Genomic DNA, 23,175 nt, shown 5'->3' on the forward strand with positions numbered 1-23,175 from the left:
GTGAATTTTTTTTCCTTTTCCCGCCTTTGCAAACACAACGACACAAACGCCCTCGGCATGTGAGCCACGGCAGTGAGGGAACTCCTAAGCGAAGATATCGATGAGGAAAGCAAAACAACAACAACAGTAACAACACACAAATTGAAACAAAAAATAAAAGATAAACAAGGAGAAAGGTTTAAATAAGAACAGGAGGGAGAGTTACGTCACGGACGTACACAATCACACACACACACAAAATAAATTATCTTGGTAAAGACAAGAAAACACGTAAATTGCACAAGCACACATATGAATAAATGCGTGCATGTGTGTTTGTGAGCGTGCGATGTTTAACTCCCATCCTGCCTTTCCCCACGTGCCAGTTGTTCACCACTTCTGTTTGGAGCTAATTTATGTTTCTTTTTTTTTTCATTTTTTTGTTTTCTGCCACACCCCGCTTCTTTACCCCGTCGTCCATTACTTAACAACCGACAGAAACAAACTCTGGATTTCAATGGGTGGGAGGGGAAAGGGAAACATCACCAAAACAAAAGGAAAAGGAAAAAGGTAGTGAACGCAGGGGGTAGTGGTGGAAAAGAAAACAAACAAAAAAATCAAACAGTCCTTCTCCTTTCTATGGGTCTATGTACTACTGAACCTCCCCACTGTTATTGTCTGACGTGTTACTCACTTCAGATCCCACCCGCCGTTTGTTATTTTACGTGTGTTAAACTTGCACTTATTGTTTCTTATTGTTCTTTTTATTTTCGTTTCTTTCTGCGTCCTCAGTTCTTTCCTCCCTTTTTTTTGGTCTTCCGTTTTTAGGTGTAATTTTTTTTTAACTTCCTTTTAAGCATCAGTATAGCTTTGAGATGTTACATATAAACATGAATACTTCACTAAACTTCAACGACAATCGCTTTGTTCAATATCATATCAATTCGATTCCCATCACCCACCCCATAAAAACATTCCTCAACTTTTTTTAATTAGTCCATTCATCCACCCGCTGTTACGACCTCTTCACTTCTTTTTTTTAAAAAAAATCTCGTGTTACCTCACATTTGTTCGATTTCACGCTTTCAGCTTTTGTTCTCATTCTTCCTTTTTTCCGCTTTTCACCCTCTTCTTGGTGTCATCCGGGAGGGGAAACACGAGATTATTTTACAACAACATGACGTTTTCAGGTCGGTGCAACAACAAGAAGAGGGAGAAATGTTAAGTGCGAACAAATTTCCTCATATATATATATATATATATATATGTACATATATATATTCCTTTATTCCATTGCTTTAATGCAAATAAGCAAACAACAAAAAAAAACATCAACAAAACAAAGAAGAAGCTCCAGGCATAGTACCGGTCTCTTTCCCTCTATGGATATGTAGAGATGATTGTTCAGGACTCCACACGGTTGTAGTAACAAAGAAAAATAAACATGTGTGCGGGAGATACATGAATATAACCAAATAATAATAATAATAATCAAAAAGAGTTAGACGGAGCGTGTATGGAAACATTAAAGGCGGAAAGGGAGTTTTATGTTGTTTTTTTTTTTAATAGTGAAGCTGACCAAACGTATTACATCGACCACCGAGTCATACGAAACGGGGGAATACTCCTGTCAGCATCTATGGTTGGAACGAAAGTGTGAAAAACAAAATGAAACAAAACAAAAAAAAAGGGAAACATCAGCACTTGCATACATAAAAGTACAAACACACATGTGTGTGTAAGTATAAATGAACAAAGAGGGGAAAGAACTGACATACATATATATTGAAGGTAGGAGGAGACGAAAGAGGAAGAAAAAGCGAAGCAAAGCCAACTACTTTTCTTGTGACCGAATGGCTGTGCTTCATTTCCCGCACCCTTCCCCCTTGACCGCAAGTTAGCTGCCCCCCTCTCCATACAACTGTGGGAGCCATGAATTAAAATATTCATATATATATATATATATATATATATATATATATGAATATATATATGCATGTCTATGGGCATCGCCATTAGGTGCGCTTTCACAGGCAAGCACACCGAGAAAAAACGCAACAAGAAATGGTCATGTTACATATAATTGTACTAGAAGAAAATTTAAAAGGTAGGCCACTCCTTCAAATGGGAGGGGGGGGGGAAATTTAGAAAGATAAACCGAGCAGAATAAAAGAAGGGGAAATTGTGACTTCACTTATTTTCTTCTTACCTTCTTTACTGTGATCACCTTAACTTCCCCGCACCAACCGCAAAAAGTACGAAAACGTGGGGCACACTTAGCCTGCGGAGGCATCAAGCGGCTACCGCGCCCGCCTCACAGCGCCGACCGCCTTCGTCCTTCAAACCTGACCGTTTGCGGCCCTCGCCCTCACCACCTGCTGATTGCCTCTTATCCCTGCAGTTCATATCCCAGTTCAACTGGTGCATCCAAATGCGGCATTGGTATTGGCGATTGAGTGCGCGGAGAAGGGTCTTAAATTCCACGTAGGAGTCACTGGAGTACGTGAAGGTTAGCTTCTTGCGGTCGAACTGGAACACCGCCCTCTCCACCTGCAGCGGAACGCGGAGGTTCAGCGACTGTACCGCTGCCCTGCAGAAGCGCAGTGCGCTCTCTTCCAACTCATCCAGGCGTTGAAAGGCTTCCAGTTCCTCAGCGGTCGCCTCACGTAGCACACGGGCTAGTCGGCGGCCAGCTTCAGACGCATCACCTGCCGACCGCGCCCCAGAGTGAGAAACGGAAGCAATGCAACCGAGGTCCTCCCCACGGTCACCCTCAACAATAACGTAGCGACCCACAAGCTCTTCAGGGACCATCACAGCTCCGAGCACAGCAGGTACATCATCAACAAGGAACACTTCATTGCCCAGACGCAACTTCACGCTTACCTCCGCGCGAGTGACGCCTCGCACTACTTTGGGGCGGCCGTCTACGTACATTTTGTAAAGCGTGTTGCTTCCCTTGTTCGGTGTGGAAGTGGTTGGGGTTCCTGCGTTGCAACAGGATACGGTGCTGTTGCTGAGATTCACAGTTTTGTCGGCGCCTATACTCGTATTAATGCTTTCATCAACCTCCATGGGGGCCTCGTACGCCGCGGTTGCTGGGCATGCGTACGGTGCCGCTCCGTAACGAGCATAAGTCATTGACCTTGGACACATGCCACCCTCATGGCATGGAACACTGGAAGAGGCGGGTTCACCATATGTGTGTGGCGGTTGCGCAACGTCCACGCCCCGATTCGGAGCGAAAACCGGGGCGCCAAAAGCGGCCTCATGTGATCGCGCCCAATCGCATGGTCCAGCAACCGAGACAGGTATGACGGTAATATGGCGGTAGGGGTTGTGAGTGTATGTCCTTTTCATTAATCGCTTCGCACACCCGGAAACCCCGTTAGCCACATTCTCCTCCTGGAAGGTTCCAACCGTGCAGTCCGCAAGAGGCGTTCTGACTATCATTTGCTGCTAGTGCCCCTTTTCTTTTTCTCGTAGTGGTGTTGAGGCGCCTATTTCTTTTAATGTTTAGATCCGTGTTCTTTACTTTCCTCACCCGATTCTTGTATCGTTTCCAACTCCAGCAAAAAAGAAAACCGATGTGCGCTTGTAACTTTCACCACCTTCGTGCAGAGGTGATAACTTTCACAACTCTTTTGTTTTTCTTTATCTTCCCTTTCACTCCGCTATCCACGTAAAAGATTTTAGAAAAGGGAAAATTAAGCACTGAAGGGAAATCAAAAATATATAATGGGTAGAATCAGCAAAAGAACAGGTAGATATTAAAAGCTAAAGAAAATTGGGCGCCGATTTAACACCTGCGCACTGCCGATCCCAGACACACACCCTCTCTCTTCACAGCGCTGCAGTCACGCGCCAAATACGTACGATATTATCATCACCGCCCGACGCTAACAACAAACCTTCGCCACCTCGACTGTTGTCACCCCAAAGCTCGTTGGTGGAACGACTGAAAGCAACCGTGTTTACGTCCGCCTCGTGCGCGGAGGGAACCTCCGCGACAACACTCACATGAACCTCTTCGTACCCCCTTGACTGATATACACCCAAGAGCGTTACCTTGTTATCACCACTTCCACATGCCACAATAGCTGGCGAGACATCACTACCACTTGGTGCCCAGCCCACAGAATAAATGGTACGCTCTGCAAACCCAGAAGCAGTGCACACGGAACGAAAATTACCGTCGCCATCACGACTCCAGAAAGTAACAGTTTTGTCATCCGAGCTGCAACACACCACTGGGCTGTACTCCAGTGCAGTGCCCTCCCTCTCTTCCTCCTCCATCTGTAATGAGTCAATGGGCTGCTCAATAGGTTGCACAGCTACTGACCAAACAGTACCATCATGCCTTGTCAACGTCTGGTGACAGTACCAGTCGTCCCGCTTATGCGATTCCGTCCATACCTTAACGGTATTATCATACGAACAAGAAAACAGAAGAGGTTTCTCTACCCCGCCGGATGGAAAAAGCCATGCACACGCCTTAACGTCCTGCGCGTGGCCAGCCAGAACGCCAGCACATTCGAACTCTCCGACGTCGACACGGTCCCACACCCAAACAGTGCGATCACGTGAGCAAGTAGCCAGAGTGTTGTCTGTCCCCCATGCAGCACATTTGACTTCGTTTTCGTGTCCATCAAGAATAGCCTCTAACTCGAATTCAAAGCAGTTCGGATCGTCCGATACTCGTCTCCATACGCTTGCCGTACGGTCAAAGGAAGCACACGCGATAAACGTACCGCTGGGGCTCCACGAAACGTGACGCACAGTCCGGCTATGCTCACCTTCTAAGGTATAGATACAGCTCCATGTTCCATTTTGGTCCCTTCCGTTTGGGATCTCCTCACGACCAACATTCAACATGTAACCCCACAGTCGTACAGTTCCATCACCAGAGCAAGACGCCACAACATTAGCCGTGGGGCACCACGCCACACACCAAATGCGGTCGGTATGGTCTCTGAGAGTGCAAACGGGCTCTACACGAAGGAGAGGTGGAGCCTCGTACGGCAGATATAAGGGCCGCATGTGGTTATCAGAGGTGCCACCGGCCCGGAGGACCCGAGCATCCACATGCTCCATCCACGAGAAATAACTAGACAACATAATGCAAATGAGAAAGTTAAAGCGATGTGCAGAAGTAAAAGCGGGGTAAACAGTAGTTGTACGAAAATAGGGAAGAGCAGAAAATATTTAGGGAGAGAGGAGAAGGAATCCGCAAAAATTTCGCACAACATTACCATTACCAGCACTATCACAGAATATTATTTAGTTACTTAACAAGCTGTATGATTTGTATCATTCATTCTTTGACAAAAAAAAAACGATACAAGAATTTACCGGTTACCTTCCTCTTTAATACAGATTACAGTAGTGACGAAATAAAATGGATCAAACAATGGCTGGCACCGTGAGAGGCTCGACCACCGCGATCAACCAGCACTATTCACTGTCCTCAAACTGAAACGACCTTACGGAAACATCAACACCGGAGGCATAAAGTTTTGCCTTGTTTTTCTGTTTCAATTTATTAAAGCTCTTCCCTTTCACACGCATCATTTCCTGGTTTTGACGCAACGCCATATGCTCAGCTTTGGGCCCATTATCCCTCAGATCATTACTAGCGAACGCCACCTTCGTGGGATCAATACGTTGAAATGGCCGACGGACACTCCCAGATCCACGAACAGAAAAATCATCGCACTTCCCAACCACTGGTTGCTTCCTGTCTCTTCGATACGAATCGACAGCTTCAACACGTGGCACCTTCCTCAAAATTTCCTCACTCTCACCTTCATAATGTGATAGAGACCTCTTTCTACCGGTCACCCCAAAATCTTCCACAACATCAGAAGAGCTCTCAGGTGCCACCGGTTTCTTCACCGCAGCGTTGCTCTTGGGTGAACTATTGGCTTTCACCAATGGTTTCCGAACGGGTTCATCATCATCAGAAGAGCTGTCAGGTGCCACCGGTTTCTTCACTGCAGCGTTGCTCTTGGGTGAACTATTGGCCTTTACCAGTGGTTTCCGAACGGGTTCATCATCATCATCAGAAGAGCTGTCAGGTGCCACCGGTTTCTTCACTGCAGCGTTGCTCTTGGGTGAACTATTGGCTTTCACCAGTGGTTTCCGAACGGGTTCATCATCATCATCAGAAGAGCTCTCAGGTGCCACCGGTTTCTTCACTGCAGCGTTGCTCTTGGGTGAACTATTGGCTTTCACCAATGGTTTCCGAACGGGTTCATCATCATCATCAGAAGAGCTCTCAGGTGCCACCGGTTTCTTCACTGCAGCGTTGCTCTTGGGTGAACTATTGGCTTTCACCAATGGTTTCCGAACGGGTTCATCATCATCATCAGAAGAGCTCTCAGATGCCACCGGTTTCTTCACTGCAGCGTTGCTCTTGGGTGAACTATTGGCTTTCACCAATGGTTTCCGAACGGGTTCATCATCATCATCAGAAGAGCTGTCAGGTGCCACCGGTTTCTTCACTGCAGCGTTGCTCTTGGGTGAACTATTGGCTTTCACCAATGGTTTCCGAACGGGTTCATCATCATCATCAGAAGAGCTGTCAGGTGCCACCGGTTTCTTCACTGCAGCGTTGCTCTTGGGTGAACTATTGGCTTTCAGCAGTGGTTTCCGAACGGGTTCATCATCATCATCAGAAGAGCTGTCAGGTGCCACCGGTTTCTTCACTGCAGCGTTGCTCTTGGGTGAACTATTGGCCTTTACCAGTGGTTTCCGAACGGGTTCATCATCATCATCAGAAGAGCTGTCAGGTGCCACCGGTTTCTTCACTGCAGCGTTGCTCTTGGGTGAACTATTGGCTTTCACCAGTGGTTTCCGAACGGGTTCATCATCATCATCAGAAGAGCTCTCAGGTGCCACCGGTTTCTTCACTGCAGCGTTGCTCTTGGGTGAACTATTGGCCTTTACCAGTGGTTTCCGAACGGGTTCATCATCATCATCAGAAGAGCTGTCAGGTGCCACCGGTTTCTTCACTGCAGCGTTGCTCTTGGGTGAACTATTGGCTTTCACCAGTGGTTTCCGAACGGGTTCATCATCATCATCAGAAGAGCTCTCAGATGCCACCGGTTTCTTCACTGCAGCGTTGCTCTTGGGTGAACTATTGGCTTTCAGCAGTGGTTTCCGAACGGGTTCATCATCATCATCAGAAGAGCTCTCAGGTGCCACCGGTTTCTTCACTGCAGCGTTGCTCTTGGGTGAACTATTGGCTTTCACCAATGGTTTCCGAACGGGTTCATCATCATCAGAAGAGCTCTCAGGTGCCACCGGTTTCTTCACTGCAGCGTTGCTCTTGGGTGAACTATTGGCTTTCACCAATGGTTTCCGAACGGGTTCATCATCATCATCAGAAGAGCTCTCAGGTGCCACCGGTTTCTTCACTGCAGCGTTGCTCTTGGGTGAACTATTGGCTTTCACCAATGGTTTCCGAACGGGTTCATCATCATCATCAGAAGAGCTGTCAGGTGCCACCGGTTTCTTCACTGCAGCGTTGCTCTTGGGTGAACTATTGGCTTTCACCAATGGTTTCCGAACGGGTTCATCATCATCATCAGAAGAGCTGTCAGGTGCCACCGGTTTCTTCACTGCAGCGTTGCTCTTGGGTGAACTATTGGCTTTCACCAATGGTTTCCGAACGGGTTCATCATCATCATCAGAAGAGCTGTCAGGTGCCACCGGTTTCTTCACTGCAGCGTTGCTCTTGGGTGAACTATTGGCTTTCAGCAGTGGTTTCCGAACGGGTTCATCATCATCATCAGAAGAGCTGTCAGGTGCCACCGGTTTCTTCACTGCAGCGTTGCTCTTGGGTGAACTATTGGCCTTTACCAGTGGTTTCCGAACGGGTTCATCATCATCATCAGAAGAGCTGTCAGGTGCCACCGGTTTCTTCACTGCAGCGTTGCTCTTGGGTGAACTATTGGCTTTCACCAATGGTTTCCGAACGGGTTCATCATCATCAGAAGAGCTGTCAGGTGCCACCGGTTTCTTCACTGCAGCGTTGCTCTTGGGTGAACTATTGGCTTTCAGCAGTGGTTTCCGAACGGGTTCATCATCATCAGAAGAGCTGTCAGGTGCCACCGGTTTCTTCACTGCAGCGTTGCTCTTGGGTGAACTATTGGCCTTTACCAGTGGTTTCCGAACGGGTTCATCATCATCATCAGAAGAGCTGTCAGGTGCCACCGGTTTCTTCACTGCAGCGTTGCTCTTGGGTGAACTATTGGCTTTCACCAATGGTTTCCGAACGGGTTCATCATCATCAGAAGAGCTGTCAGGTGCCACCGGTTTCTTCACTGCAGCGTTGCTCTTGGGTGAACTATTGGCTTTCAGCAGTGGTTTCCGAACGGGTTCATCATCATCAGAAGAGCTGTCAGGTGCCACCGGTTTCTTCACTGCAGCGTTGCTCTTGGGTGAACTATTGGCCTTTACCAATGGTTTCCGAACGGGTTCATCATCATCAGAAGAGCTGTCAGGTGCCACCGGTTTCTTCACTGCAGCGTTGCTCTTGGGTGAACTATTGGCTTTCACCAATGGTTTCCGAACGGGTTCATCATCATCATCAGAAGAGCTGTCAGGTGCCACCGGTTTCTTCACTGCAGCGTTGCTCTTGGGTGAACTATTGGCTTTCACCAATGGTTTCCGAACGGGTTCATCATCATCATCAGAAGAGCTCTCAGGTGCCACCGGTTTCTTCGGTGTTACTTTACCTTTATTCTCGATGTCTTTTGCTTTTCTTTTGTTTTCTGATGTCTCAGTGCGCGCTTTCTTTCGAGCCTGTTCACTTTTTTTCACGTCACAGTCTTCAGCTATTCTTTTTCCTAGGAGTTTGTAAAGAGGTTCATTTTCTTCGTCGGTATGAACGGAGGTTTCCTGATTGTTGTATAATCGCACGGCATCTTCAATGATTGCTCCACTCGCGTTATTCTGGTTTTTTTCTTGATGATTCTGCAGCGGAACTCTGTTTTTGAATGCCTCGGCAGCGCTAGGACATGTGGCTTCAAGGTACCTCAAAACGACTTCCTCGACAGTAACTGGCATTGCTTACGATTTTTTAGACCCTCAAAGGCTCCTATTTAGAGGAAAGGAAGTTACCGAAGGAGTTGATGCACAGAGGGTGGTAATGTACGTTATGCTGTCGAGCAGCACGGGCAACTGGTCACACAAAGGGAATAGGTCTTTGGGAGAAAGCGGCGAAAATCAAAGAAAGTTTAATAAATTGCAATTAAACAATAAAATGGGCTTTTAAAACGGGCACGTGTTGAAATCAATTCAAACGTTGACGTGTTTTGCCCCTTACATTTTCAACGGTTCCTACACAATAATCCCAACGTTTGGAAACATTGCGAGTAGCGGTATAAAGTAAAGTCATAACCGACGAGCGATACTGCAACTTTGTCGCATAGCTTTTGCGATACCTTGTCGAAAAGGGTGGAAAAGTGGCTTTTAATAAATGAAAGTGACTGTAGGAAGGGTTCAACGCAAGAACGTACCGTTAGGCATACCTCATTGCCTTCATGACGGGGGCGCTAAAGGTTAGATGAAATGTGCACACGGTGCTTACTCTGAAAAAGCAATTACTCCATGGGCGTTCCCAGCTTCGAGGAATCATGACTCCTTTCAAATGATTCAGCAAAAGCAAGCACGAGGTGGACCCCAACCCATTGACAACATTACCATCACCCACCGCCATCTTGTCGGAGAACAAATCAATCCACTGATCCAATAAATTCAAAAAAAACTTCCGACCGACATATTCCCCATAAATCAAAGACTAATACCAGATAGACTATCATCTTCTTAGAAGTGCCGACCGCACATCACCATGGGAAACGATGACACAATCCCGCACATCCTTTACCTGGGGATAGACCAGAACCGGAAGAGCATCGGTGTGCATCACCAACCTCCTTCAGAATCAGAAACCCTATGACACGGAATAACCTTCCCCCACCCACACACACATACGACTCCAATTGTAACAGCAGAGTAGAATGATCCTTAGATGTCTTTAGCCTCCGACGCAAAACATTCCGAGAGAAAAGTAACGCGCCACTTAAACTCGAAGCATCGGTACCTCGGTAGTCACACATACCCACATACCTCATTACAACAAAATACATGCAAGCCACAACGAATTGTCTGCAAGAACTGCGATACAAGTCTCACTTCAAGTAATTACTAGAGACTGCTCAGGAAACTAAAGGGATACGGTAACGCATTACCATATTCATTCGAAATAGTCCATAGTCATACACACCTCAGGGGGAAATAAAAAAGCACAACTCTCGTGAAACTTGAAACAGTAACCAATACGAAGCAGGGGAATACCCCAATTTTCTAAGTATTGTACTCCTTCCCTGTTGTCCTAGTTGCTAAATAATAAATTTGGAAGAAAAAGAGCCAAGTACCATATCATATCTCACTTAGCTATGGTCATAAAGTGAAAAATTGTGGCTCATTAAAGCGTAGAAAAACTTATTCCCAAGTATCCAGGAACAATATTGTTAGTTAGTGTCTTTTCGTTGAAGAATACAACATCTACACGTGCCACTGTTTAATTCCCTCTGAGAGCAAACATAACGAAGCAAAAGAAAACCTTTATAAAACACTAATTTGCCGCATGCAAGTCAAACCCTGCGCGATACCGCAAAGGCACTCATCACCTTATGCGTGTGTCGTACTGTATTATTATGATAGTTTACCCTCCACACACAACAATAGCCTGTACCATTTAGTTCATTTGTTTTTATCAGCAAAGTCACTGAAAACACGCCCACACACACGCACCACTGCCACAGGAGCAATTATAGAGCAACGATTATGACAGCATGCAGCACGACTACAGTAGTGGAGCATAGGTCAGTGCAAGCAAAACATTCAGGTGAGGGCGCACTAACAAAGAAAACGAAAAACAGGAGGCACGAAACACCCGAATGACCATGTAAATACCGACGAAAGAAATGATGGTAATATCATGTTTTACAGAGAAATCAACCCCCGTTGAACATCAACTATTTCATAATTCTGCACCACGGATATCCTTGTTTCTTCATTTGATGTTGATGCTGGCTTAACATGCAACCAATAACAATGTAGAAGAAAACATCTGCAATGGTTTTAAGGGATTCATCGTTCAGTAGACAAGCCAGACAACTGCACAAATAGGCACACCAAATGATGACCGAATCACAACAATCATTTTGCAAATTGTAGTGCTTACGAATAATGAAACGATTACCGTAAACTGCACACGCAAGGCAAAAGCAAGACTCCAGGCACAAACAGCACGGCTCACAGCCTTCGCAGACACAGCACCTACTTCCACAAAACATTCCAGCACAGCACAAATAACGAGACCAATCATTTTCCAACAGCTTCTTCCGTTGCAAGAACGCACAGCACCATGGGCAACAACAGGCACCAAGGCAGAACAGTGGCTCACTGCAAGGTGCCCCCAACATACTCGTTTCCCATTCGTTCTCCCCTTCCCACTTTTGTGCCCCACCGTAGGGGACCGATAATAACCCTTCAGCTGACTCGTCTAGGTTCCCCCTATTATGCAACTTACCGTAAGCAGCTGGTGGCACGTAAACACCATATAGAAATTGATCGTCCATGGCGGTAGGCGGTGTTTTCCAGCCAGCATCGGGCGGCAGAGAAGCGGGCTGTTTTCCATTATCTGTGGGAGGCCCAGCCAGCACATTTAAGGCTGGGGAACAATCCCGCCCAGCGCACATACTTTCTTTCGGAGCACCACTGTTGAGAAATATAATAAAAGGAAACAAGAACAGCAGCAAACAAACAACACTATGGAAATATTTTGCGCTGTACACGGGACACGGATACCTGACAATTGGAGGCCATCTGTAAAAAAGTAAGACAGGAAAGCAACTAAATGCTACATGTATCACATAAACACTCATTTTCTCAACTGTTGCGTCCAAGCTCGCCCGTCCATGCACTACCAGTACTACCCGTCTCTCAAACTAAACACTTTCACACTCATATTTCACCCGCTCGCGAAGTATTGTCGCTTCAAACATCTACTACGACTGCCCGCATACAATCCACCGGTTGAGGATCTATTACAATAAATGACGCGGCCACACTCATTTGTAGAGGAGAGCCACATTGGGTTAAAATCTAAACAGAAAGACCAAAAATTAGCGTTACAGAAAAAGAGATAGCGAGTAGAACAGCACAACAGCCTCTCACTTAGCGAGAAACACACGCACTTGGATAAAAGATAGTGCACACAAATATAACACAATCCTTCCCGACTAGCAACCAGCCATGAACAAGATCTCGCATCCATTAGCCAACACTTTGCACTTTAAAAGCGATATATCCAACCATGACGCAGGGATAACCGTCAAAATGTCGAACTTTATCTGCTGAGTGACCTTTACATCCACCCGCGCACTTCAAGTAACCGTCATCATTTGCTCTTTTTGTTTTACCAACCTCCTTCAGAATCAGAAACCCTATGACACGGAATAACCTTCCCCCACCCACACACACATACGACTCCAATTGTAACAGCAGAGTAGAATGATCCTCAGATGTCTTTAGCCTCCGACGCAAAACATTCCGAGAGAAAAGTAACGCGCCACTTAAACTCGAAGCATCGGTACCTCGGTAGTCACACATACCCACATACCTCATTACAACAAAATACATGCAAGCCACAACGAATTGTCTGCAAGAACTGCGATACAAGTCTCACTTCAAGTAATTACTAGAGACTGCTCAGGAAACTAAAGGGATACGGTAACGCATTACCATATTCATTCGAAATAGTCCATAGTCATACACACCTCAGGGGGAAATAAAAAAGCACAACTCTCGTGAAACTTGAAACAGTAACCAATACGAAGCAGGGGAATACCCCAATTTTCTAAGTATTGTACTCCTTCCCTGTTGTCCTAGTTGCTAAATAATAAATTTGGAAGAAAAAGAGCCAAGTACCATATCATATCTCACTTAGCTATGGTCATAAAGTGAAAAATTGTGGCTCATTAAAGCGTAGAAAAACTTATTCCCAAGTATCCAGGAACAATATTGTTAGTTAGTGTCTTTTCGTTGAAGAATACAACATCTACACGTGCCACTGTTTAATTCCCTCTGAGAGCAAACATAACGAAGCAAAAGAAAACCTTTATAAAACACTAATTTGCCGCATGCAAGTCAAACCCTGCGCGATACCGCAAAGGCACTCATCACCTTATGCGTGTGTCGTACTGTATTATTATGATAGTTTACCCTCCACACACAACAATAGCCTGTACCATTTAGTTCATTTGTTTTTATCAGCAAAGTCACTGAAAACACGCCCACACACACGCACCACTGCCACAGGAGCAATTATAGAGCAACGATTATGACAGCATGCAGCACGACTACAGTAGTGGAGCATAGGTCAGTGCAAGCAAAACATTCAGGTGAGGGCGCACTAACAAAGAAAACGAAAAACAGGAGGCACGAAACACCCGAATGACCATGTAAATACCGACGAAAGAAATGATGGTAATATCATGTTTTACAGAGAAATCAACCCCCGTTGAACATCAACTATTCCATTGTTTGCTCTCTTGGATATCCTTGTTTCTTCATTTGATGTTGATGCTGGCTTAACATGCAACCAATAACAATGTAGAAGAAAACATCTGCAATGGTTTTAAGGGATTCATCGTTCAGTAGACAAGCCAGACAACTGCACAAATAGGCACACCAAATGATGACCGAATCACAACAATCATTTTGCAAATTGTAGTGCTGAAGAACCATGAAACGATTACCGTGAGCGGCACAGGGGAGGCAAAAGCAAGACTCCAGGCACAAACAGCACGGCTCACAGCCTTCGCAGACACAGCAATTCCTGTCGCCACAAAGTCCAGCACAACACAAATAACGAGACCAATCATTTTCCAACAGCTTCTTCCGTTGCAAGAACGCACAGCACCATGGGCAACAACAGGCACCAAGGCAGAACAGTGGCTCACTGCAAGGTGCCCCCAACATACTCGTTTCCCATTCGTTCTCCCCTTCCCACTTTTGCACTTCAGCATAGTCATCCGGTGGTTTGTAAACGCCACACGGCGGTTGACCATATCCGGCAGGTGGTGGGGGTTGACCATATCCGGCAGGTGGTGGGGGTTGACCATATCCGGCAGGTGGTGGGGGCTGACCATATCCGGCAGGTGGTGGGGGTTGACCATATCCGGCAGGTGGTGGGGGTTGACCATATCCGGCAGGTGGTGGGGGTTGACCATATCCGGCAGGTGGTGGGGGCTGTTTTCCATTATCTGTGGGAGGCCCAGCCAGCACATTTAAGGCTGGGGAACAATCCCGCCCAGCGCACATACTTTCTTTCGGAGCACCACTGTTGAGAAATATAATAAAAGGAAACAAGAACAGCAGCAAACAAACAACACTATGGAAATATTTTGCGCTGTACACGGGACACGGATACCTGACAATTGGAGGCCATCTGTAAAAAAGTAAGACAGGAAAGCAACTAAATGCTACATGTATCACATAAACACTCATTTTCTCAACTGTTGCGTCCAAGCTCGCCCGTCCATGCACTACCAGTACTACCCGTCTCTCAAACTAAACACTTTCACACTCATATTTCACCCGCTCGCGAAGTATTGTCGCTTCAAACATCTACTACGACTGCCCGCATACAATCCACCGGTTGAGGATCTATTACAATAAATGACGCGGCCACACTCATTTGTAGAGGAGAGCCACATTGGGTTAAAATCTAAACAGAAAGACCAAAAATTAGCGTTACAGAAAAAGAGATAGCGAGTAGAACAGCACAACAGCCTCTCACTTAGCGAGAAACACACGCACTTGGATAAAAGATAGTGCACACAAATATAACACAATCCTTCCCGACTAGCAACCAGCCATGAACAAGATCTCGCATCCATTAGCCAACACTTTGCACTTTAAAAGCGATATATCCAACCATGACGCAGGGATAACCGTCAAAATGTCGAACTTTATCTGCTGAGTGACCTTTACATCCACCCGCGCACTTCAAGTAACCGTCATCATTTGCTCTTTTTGTTTTACCAACCTCCTTCAGAATCAGAAACCCTATGACACGGAATAACCTTCCCCCACCCACACACACATACGACTCCAATTGTAACAGCAGAGTAGAATGATCCTTAGATGTCTTTAGCCTCCGACGCAAAACATTCCGAGAGAAAAGTAACGCGCCACTTAAACTCGAAGCATCGGTACCTCGGTAGTCACACATACCCACATACCTCATTACAACAAAATACATGCAAGCCACAACGAATTGTCTGCAAGAACTGCGATACAAGTCTCACTTCAAGTAATTACTAGAGACTGCTCAGGAAACTAAAGGGATACGGTAACGCATTACCATATTCATTCGAAATAGTCCATAGTCATACACACCTCAGGGGGAAATAAAAAAGCACAACTCTCGTGAAACTTGAAACAGTAACCAATACGAAGCAGGGGAATACCCCAATTTTCTAAGTATTGTACTCCTTCCCTGTTGTCCTAGTTGCTAAATAATAAATTTGGAAGAAAAAGAGCCAAGTACCATATCATATCTCACTTAGCTATGGTCATAAAGTGAAAAATTGTGGCTCATTAAAGCGTAGAAAAACTTATTCCCAAGTATCCAGGAACAATATTGTTAGTTAGTGTCTTTTCGTTGAAGAATACAACATCTACACGTGCCACTGTTTAATTCCCTCTGAGAGCAAACATAACGAAGCAAAAGAAAACCTTTATAAAACACTAATTTGCCGCATGCAAGTCAAACCCTGCGCGATACCGCAAAGGCACTCATCACCTTATGCGTGTGTCGTACTGTATTATTATGATAGTTTACCCTCCACACACAACAATAGCCTGTACCATTTAGTTCATTTGTTTTTATCAGCAAAGTCACTGAAAACACGCCCACACACACGCACCACTGCCACAGGAGCAATTATAGAGCAACGATTATGACAGCATGCAGCACGACTACAGTAGTGGAGCATAGGTCAGTGCAAGCAAAACATTCAGGTGAGGGCGCACTAACAAAGAAAACGAAAAACAGGAGGCACGAAACACCCGAATGACCATGTAAATACCGACGAAAGAAATGATGGTAATATCATGTTTTACAGAGAAATCAACCCCCGTTGAACATCAACTATTCCATTGTTTGCTCTCTTGGATATCCTTGTTTCTTCATTTGATGTTGATGCTGGCTTAACATGCAACCAATAACAATGTAGAAGAAAACATCTGCAATGGTTTTAAGGGATTCATCGTTCAGTAGACAAGCCAGACAACTGCACAAATAGGCACACCAAATGATGACCGAATCACAACAATCATTTTGCAAATTGTAGTGCTGAAGAACCATGAAACGATTACCGTGAGCGGCACAGGGGAGGCAAAAGCAAGACTCCAGGCACAAACAGCACGGCTCACAGCCTTCGCAGACACAGCAATTCCTGTCGCCACAAAGTCCAGCACAACACAAATAACGAGACCAATCATTTTCCAACAGCTTCTTCCGTTGCAAGAACGCACAGCACCATGGGCAACAACAGGCACCAAGGCAGAACAGTGGCTCACTGCAAGGTGCCCCCAACATACTCGTTTCCCATTCGTTCTCCCCTTCCCACTTTTGCACTTCAGCATAGTCATCCGGTGGTTTGTAAACGCCACACGGCGGTTGACCATATCCGGCAGGTGGTGGGGGTTGACCATATCCGGCAGGTGGTGGGGGCTGACCATATCCGGCAGGTGGTGGGGGTTGACCATATCCGGCAGGTGGTGGGGGCTGACCATATCCGGCAGGTGGTGGGGGTTGACCATATCCGGCAGGTGGTGGGGGTTGACCATATCCGGCAGGTGGTGGGGGTTGACCATATCCGGCAGGTGGTGGGGGCTGACCATATCCGGCAGGTGGTGGGGGTTGACCATATCCGGCAGGTGGTGGGGGTTGACCATATCCGGCAGGTGGTGGGGGTTGACCATATCCGGCAGGTGGTGGGGGCTGTTTTCCATTATCTGTGGGAGGCCCAGCCAGCACATTTAAGGCTGGGGAACAATCCCGCCCAGCGCACATACTTTCTTTCGGAGCACCACTGTTGAGAAATATAATAAAAGGAAACAAGAACAGCAGCAAACAAACAACACTATGGAAATATTTTGCGCTGTACACGGGACACGGATACCTGACAATTGGAGGCCATCTGTAAAAAAGTAAGACAGGAAAGCAACTAAATGCTACATGTATCACATAAACACTCATTTTCTCAACTGTTGCGTCCAAGCTCGCCCGTCCATGCACTACCAGTACTACCCGTCTCTCAAACTAAACACTTTCACACTCATATTTCACCCGCTCGCGAAGTATTGTCGCTTCAAACATCTACTACGACTGCCCGCATACAATCCACCGGTTGAGGATCTATTACAATAAATGACGCGGCCACACTCATTTGTAGAGGAGAGCCACATTGGGTTAAAATCTAAACAGAAAGACCAAAAATTAGCGTTACAGAAAAAGAGATAGCGAGTAGAACAGCACAACAGCTTCTCACTTAGCGAGAAACACACGCACTTAGGAAAACAAATGTTAGGCATGAAACTGAAAAAAAAAGAAACTCGAGGAGATGGAAGAAGGAAAAGACAACAGTCAATTTTCATCCACTGGATACTAATAAACCAAAAAAGATGGTAATAATCTATAATGGAGTCACATTCACTTGCAGTGAAAGCGAGTGCACGTGCCAACTCATTTAAATATGTTTTGCGACGGCATTGTATATCATCTCGTGTACTTTCTCACGACTATAGCGTTCGCCCTCGTCGTTACAACATTCTATTTGAACCCAATTCCTTTGGTTCTGACAGCACCAAACGTAAGTTTGCCTGACATTTTCCTTGTAGGAGAGGCCAGCCGTCTCATGAATGTCCAGCGACTCACGCTTCTCATCCCTTTGCATCGCCACTAGCGCGGCTGCGGGTGGCAAATCAAGATAAAGAGCGACATCCGGGGGAGGAAGCTTAAGCCATTCCAATTCCAATTGCTCAAGGTGTCTGATGAAGTCACTCCTTTCACTTTCCTCAAGCTTAGAGGCCTGGTGACCAAAGTTGGACGTGTAGTAACGGTCGAGGAGAATCTTCTTCCCGTGTGTCAACCAGTACCTGAGTTCCGGGAGAGTGTCAAAGCGATTCAAGGAAAAAAGCAAACTGAACAGTTTAGGATCCAAATCGTGTAAAGCGCCTCTTTCACCTGATAGGACTTTGCGAATGAGCTTCCCATATCGATGTTTGTCCGATGGGAAGTCAAGACTAGCGTGAGCCTTTCCTTCCTTATCCAGCCGTTTCCGCATGTACTCTGTTTGGGTGGCCTTCCCGGCACCGTCTCCACCCTCAAAAACAATTACGGCACTTTCTGAGTTATTGTTGGGCAAGAATGCTCTTACAGCATCGGCCCATGTCTCTGAAGTATTTTGTTTGCACTCGATACCGAGGGAGGAAATCGTCTCAAGTAAGTTAGTGGTTTCGCCACCAGTGGTAAGCGAAAGTACGGGAACACGCTTTGAATAAACAGCAAATACGACATCTGCATCCTCCACTGTCTTTTCAGTAATAAAACACATGGGGGTACCAACCCTGTAAGGCGTGTGTTTCCCTCGCCACATAAATTCGTAAGCGAAAGACTTTTCGAGCTGTATAGTTTCCGCATCACCCGCTACCTCTCTGATCACCTCAAGGACTTGTTTGTCCTCAACATCCGTGAAAACTACAATTTTTCGGTTCACGGCCACCATTGATGTATACTTCGTGAGAAGAAAAAAAAAGGGAAAACCTAGCAACTATTATGCTCAGTCGCAAAAAAAAAAAGCCAGCTCAGGCGGCGCCTCCTCCTCTTCATGTGCGGGAAACAAAACTGAGAAAACAAAACTTACACGGTTTATATGGCTTACGCAACTACTTTAATTTATACCACTGATGCCGGCACTGAGCGGCACTACGTCGCACCATCCGCTTGTGATCACTCAATGCCACCTGAGACACATGAAGAACTTCGTCTCTTACCTGCAACGCGCTGCTCATGTAGGAGTTGCCGCTGTCACCATTCTCTGATGAAAACTGCATGACAAACAAGGCTGCCTCACTCAATAGACGCAGCGAGGTACACCGCACCTTAAGTAATGGTGATCTAACACCACTCAGCACCAGTGGCAGAAGGTCGTCGGTTCCTAAAAGTGCCTCTACCAACACATTCTTCGGGTCCATCTGAGACAAAGCAAGGTCGAGCAGCTCCACAAGCTCGTTGACAAACTCTTCATTCAGTGGCTTCGACACTCTTCGGGAAAATTCGACGATGTCACCCCACTCCAACCCACAAGTGGGTGACACATCCTGGAGGAGTTTTGCAACAACTCTCAGCAACTCGAGTGAAACGGGTTTGCTGCCCCTCGTGGCAGCATGCACCAGAGGCAAAATGAGGGTCGTGGTTTTTCTGCACCCTTGATAACAGAACACGAACACTCCCGTCAGTATATCAACGTAACAATCCTGTACGTATCCACTGCGAAGGGAGTTGGTAATTTCTTCGATGATTAGTTCAATAATCCCGCCTTCTGCCACACCACAAGCAAGCAGACCACGAGCAACAGCTGCCCGCGCCGCGAGCTGCGTGGTTGGGTTCAACCGCTTCGCTGCTTCGAGAAAGCGACCTGCGACACCGGGCACCCGCGCACACAGTGATGACACACTCTGCATTGTTAATACATCTGTCGGTGTGCTGCGCACTGCATCCAAAACTTCGCACATCCAATGTTCTATGTGATCCGAAACACCCAGGACATCCATGTCAAAACATGAAACTAGAGAAGCTGTCAATACACCCCATTGCTCTCCCCCCACCTCCTGAAGCACAGATGGAACGAAAGCAATGGGAAGCAGCAGGAGCAAATCGCACAGATAGTCAAAGCTTGCCACAGAATTCCTCTTTTTGGTCAAAAGCAGAAGGCAACGAATATCTTCGGTAGAGTAGTCCGCGTGCGCAGAGAGACTGGAGCGACACAAGGAAAAAACATCCCTTTCGGTAAGGGTAAATCCGAACAAACCTTCTGGACATTCTAACAGTGATTTTGTGGCAGCTAGTGATAAAGAGGCCTGCGACCCTAACAAGCCTTTGTAGAGTGTAAGAATACCGGCTGCTGTGGGATTTATGTCAGCAGGCATGTCCAACAGCGCAACATTCAGTAAATTTCCTTCGACAGAGCCAATGCGTGAGATATGCTTCACAACCCTGTTGCCGACTTCCTCATCTCCACAGAGACAAAGTGCTATAAGTCTCTTGTAGATGAGTAGAACTGTGTCATCGGGCATCCAGTGTGGAAGCCATGCTGCAAGGGTAACCAGCGATGCAAGCAACTCGCACCTTACATGCACAGAAGATGCGTCAGCCTTTTGCAGTGACAAGGTCAACTTCTCCACAAGTTGAAACAATTTCTCACTCACGGTTTCGAGACCTTCTTTAACATCACGCTGTGGGGGCGGCCTCTTTCCACATTCGCCACCATTACCCGCATCGAAAATCCCACTAAGTATGGCGGAAATGATGAGGACCGCATCGTCGACTTCAAAACTATCCTCCCGCGTATTCGACAGTAGCTGCAGCAAAAAGCACTGCACAGTGGCCGCACCGCAACATGTGCTACTGCTGACAAGGTGATAGAACATAGTTGCATAGGCGGAACACACAGCTGGTCCCGACCTCAAACTAGCCAGTGCGCCACTCGTCATTGGCTCTAGCCACGAGCGGACGATTGATAACGAAACATCCTGCGCTCTTTTGGAGATGAACTTCAATACGTGTACGCAGTCCTTAACGTACGGCTCACATTCCCCAGACCCGAGTGATACTGCTCGGACGACTTCGTTCCTTATGTGATTTGTCACAGAAACCACATGCGGGCACAAACTCTCGGTGGTGTGACTCGAATCCAACGAGAAAATGTTTAAAAGCGCATTCGTGGATTCCTGCTTAACAACAGAGGATGGGGACGCCATTCTTGACAACAGAAATGGGACACAAATGTTCAAATACAAGGGATGCGTCATGCATGCCGACAGGACACGCCGCAAATCCTCTTTCGACACCTTACATCCGGGTGGTTGTGAAAATACCACCGGGAAATAACTAGAAATACTGTCAAAATACTCCTCCAGCAAGGGTTGCATGGCATCTTCTCTCGCATAAGAGGCAATTATGTGATGTAACTCAAGCGCACGCATTAGTAACTCCGGTTCATTTTCCTCATCCATAGATTTTAGGACAACTTGAAGAAAGGGGGTGGTGAACCACGTTGCGGTCTCTTTTGTAACAGTAAAGCGAAGAACGTCGTACCCCCAACTCCGGACGTTGGTCGGGAGGGCTTGCAAACTGAAGCTCTGCAAAAACTCAGTGTGTAAAACGTTGAAAACGTCACTGGTACATGGCCCCTCTGATGACAGCTCTCTGACAAGAAGGGCCGTAGATTCCACAGCAACCGCGATCGTTTGCATTGAAGAGAGCTTTCTGGAGAAAAACCTCAGCATAACATCGACCTCTTCAATTGTGCGGTCGCGCCGATTCACTGTAGCAAGCCCCAGAACACGGACTGCATTTACAACGTGCTCTTCTCCTGTGAGGTATTTACCCATCATGCGCGATAATTGCAGAAGAGGGATTTCGCGAAGCTTTTCAAGCGCCACTTCATCAGCGTTAGTCCCGCACGTAACAACACCTTGAAGTAATGTATCAACTTCCTCAACAGACATACTACTTTTTCGATATATATTCTTTACTCGTCCTATTCTTGGTTTCTTCAAGTTTTCTTCTACTGACAACCAGTTTTCAGGCGATAGGCAACCGTAAAGTGACTGCAACTCCCTCCCTCCCGGTGGCGTTTACAACCCACCTTTCAACAGAATGGAGGAAAGGTAGGAAGAATGTCGACGTTGTATAAGCGTAAAAAGCAAGGTATGTGCAGAAACAAACAACGACCTTCCGAACACAAAGATTAATTTAATACGACACAAAGTTGCCTTGGTTCCCCTGCACACAGAGACGCATAGCAATTGGCGGCACACAGTCAACAGTTGAGAAACTACGGCGTCAAAACGCAGATTTTCTGAGAGTCAAACTGGAAGGAAGATACGGTTCCAAATGACACTCCTGATGAATGTCTAAGGTGGAGTGAAGGGAGCTGGAGCACGCCGACAGCAAGGGGTTTCAGAACTATGCGTGTCGAGTAAACCGCAAGGGGTCCAATGGGGAAGCTCCATTGCTCTATCCCGCCCACTAGGAAAAACTCCCCATTTCTCTTCAGTGTCAACTGACAACTTTGAGGAATCGCGGTTTTGTTGACAACATTACAAACCAAAGTAACATAGGAACTCCGTCGGATAAATCATCGTAAATACATCTAATATGTTAAATCTTCCCTCTAAAAAAAATGTCAGACAACCCTTCTAAGTTATTCTCAAACGACAATAATATCCACTTCTAGTTTGAGTGAAAAAGAAAAATCAAATCTTAGTGCAGTATATAGGGGGAACCCCGGCGATGATAATAAGATGGAAAAGAGACATATATGTATAAACACGTGGGAAAACAGTGAATTAGGTACCCATAAAGGAGTAGGCTCGTACTGAGAGTGCATGCTCCTCGACAAACAGAAATAGGTAAAATATTTCCTTAATGTGGACCAAAAAAAAAAACAATATAAACAAGAAAATGTGAAACAATGGAAGTGGAAACAGTAATAACAGTGGTACTAAAAAAAAACATGATTAAAACTAACGCGTCCCCCTAGAATTGAACACTCACAAGGGCTTAGGTTATTTGATAAAAAACAAAAGAGATGTTACGAATACCTATAGAAAAACGCTTATAAAATGCAGCACAGGGTACAAACTATGTCAACGAGCCTCTACGGGTAGTGAGGGGGAAAAATCCGTGTCATTGACGACGAAAGTATAAGCATCCACTCACGAAGGCAAACTACGATAATTCTACGCGGCTTCAGCCCTATCAATATATATATATATGTATATTAGTAATAATAACTAATTAACGAACTCACAAATTCGTTCAGC

The 23,175-nt window shown here is 46.1% G+C and overlaps 8 protein-coding genes across 8 annotated transcripts, besides 4 other annotated features; all 8 read right to left on the reverse strand.

The window, feature by feature from the left end:
• Nucleotides 1–23,175: part of a sequence feature (sequence corresponds to BAC RPCI93-10J17) that runs on past both edges of the window.
• Nucleotides 1,223–1,260: a microsatellite.
• Nucleotides 1,640–1,668: a microsatellite.
• Nucleotides 1,928–1,973: a microsatellite.
• On the reverse strand, nucleotides 2,272–3,432 carry Tb927.8.3850 (hypothetical protein, conserved; the record flags this gene model as incomplete). The annotated part of the gene is made up of 1 exon (XM_842123.1): nucleotides 2,272–3,432. The coding sequence occupies one exon, from the start codon at nucleotides 3,430–3,432 to the stop codon at nucleotides 2,272–2,274; it is 1,161 nt and encodes a 386-aa protein (XP_847216.1).
• On the reverse strand, nucleotides 3,823–5,097 carry Tb927.8.3860 (hypothetical protein, conserved; the record flags this gene model as incomplete). Its single annotated transcript, XM_842124.1, has 1 exon — nucleotides 3,823–5,097. The coding sequence occupies one exon, from the start codon at nucleotides 5,095–5,097 to the stop codon at nucleotides 3,823–3,825; it is 1,275 nt and encodes a 424-aa protein (XP_847217.1).
• On the reverse strand, nucleotides 5,434–9,051 carry Tb927.8.3870 (hypothetical protein, conserved; the record flags this gene model as incomplete). Its single annotated transcript, XM_842125.1, has 1 exon — nucleotides 5,434–9,051. One exon carries the CDS (start codon nucleotides 9,049–9,051, stop codon nucleotides 5,434–5,436), a length of 3,618 nt encoding a protein of 1,205 aa, XP_847218.1.
• On the reverse strand, nucleotides 11,025–11,936 carry Tb927.8.3880 (hypothetical protein, conserved; the record flags this gene model as incomplete). Its single annotated transcript, XM_842126.1, has 1 exon — nucleotides 11,025–11,936. The coding sequence occupies one exon, from the start codon at nucleotides 11,934–11,936 to the stop codon at nucleotides 11,025–11,027; it is 912 nt and encodes a 303-aa protein (XP_847219.1).
• Nucleotides 13,585–14,562, reverse strand: Tb927.8.3890 (hypothetical protein, conserved; the record flags this gene model as incomplete). Its single annotated transcript, XM_842127.1, has 1 exon — nucleotides 13,585–14,562. One exon carries the CDS (start codon nucleotides 14,560–14,562, stop codon nucleotides 13,585–13,587), a length of 978 nt encoding a protein of 325 aa, XP_847220.1.
• Nucleotides 16,211–17,323, reverse strand: Tb927.8.3900 (hypothetical protein, conserved; the record flags this gene model as incomplete). The annotated part of the gene is made up of 1 exon (XM_842128.1): nucleotides 16,211–17,323. The coding sequence occupies one exon, from the start codon at nucleotides 17,321–17,323 to the stop codon at nucleotides 16,211–16,213; it is 1,113 nt and encodes a 370-aa protein (XP_847221.1).
• Tb927.8.3910 (thymidylate kinase, putative) lies at nucleotides 17,814–18,851 on the reverse strand (the record flags this gene model as incomplete). Its single annotated transcript, XM_842129.1, has 1 exon — nucleotides 17,814–18,851. The coding sequence occupies one exon, from the start codon at nucleotides 18,849–18,851 to the stop codon at nucleotides 17,814–17,816; it is 1,038 nt and encodes a 345-aa protein (XP_847222.1).
• Nucleotides 19,012–21,855, reverse strand: Tb927.8.3920 (hypothetical protein, conserved; the record flags this gene model as incomplete). Its single annotated transcript, XM_842130.1, has 1 exon — nucleotides 19,012–21,855. The coding sequence occupies one exon, from the start codon at nucleotides 21,853–21,855 to the stop codon at nucleotides 19,012–19,014; it is 2,844 nt and encodes a 947-aa protein (XP_847223.1).

The sequence above is a fragment of the Trypanosoma brucei genome, chromosome 8 (assembly GCF_000002445.2).
Source record: "Trypanosoma brucei brucei TREU927 chromosome 8, complete sequence".
NCBI classification, from domain to species: domain Eukaryota; phylum Euglenozoa; class Kinetoplastea; order Trypanosomatida; family Trypanosomatidae; genus Trypanosoma; species Trypanosoma brucei.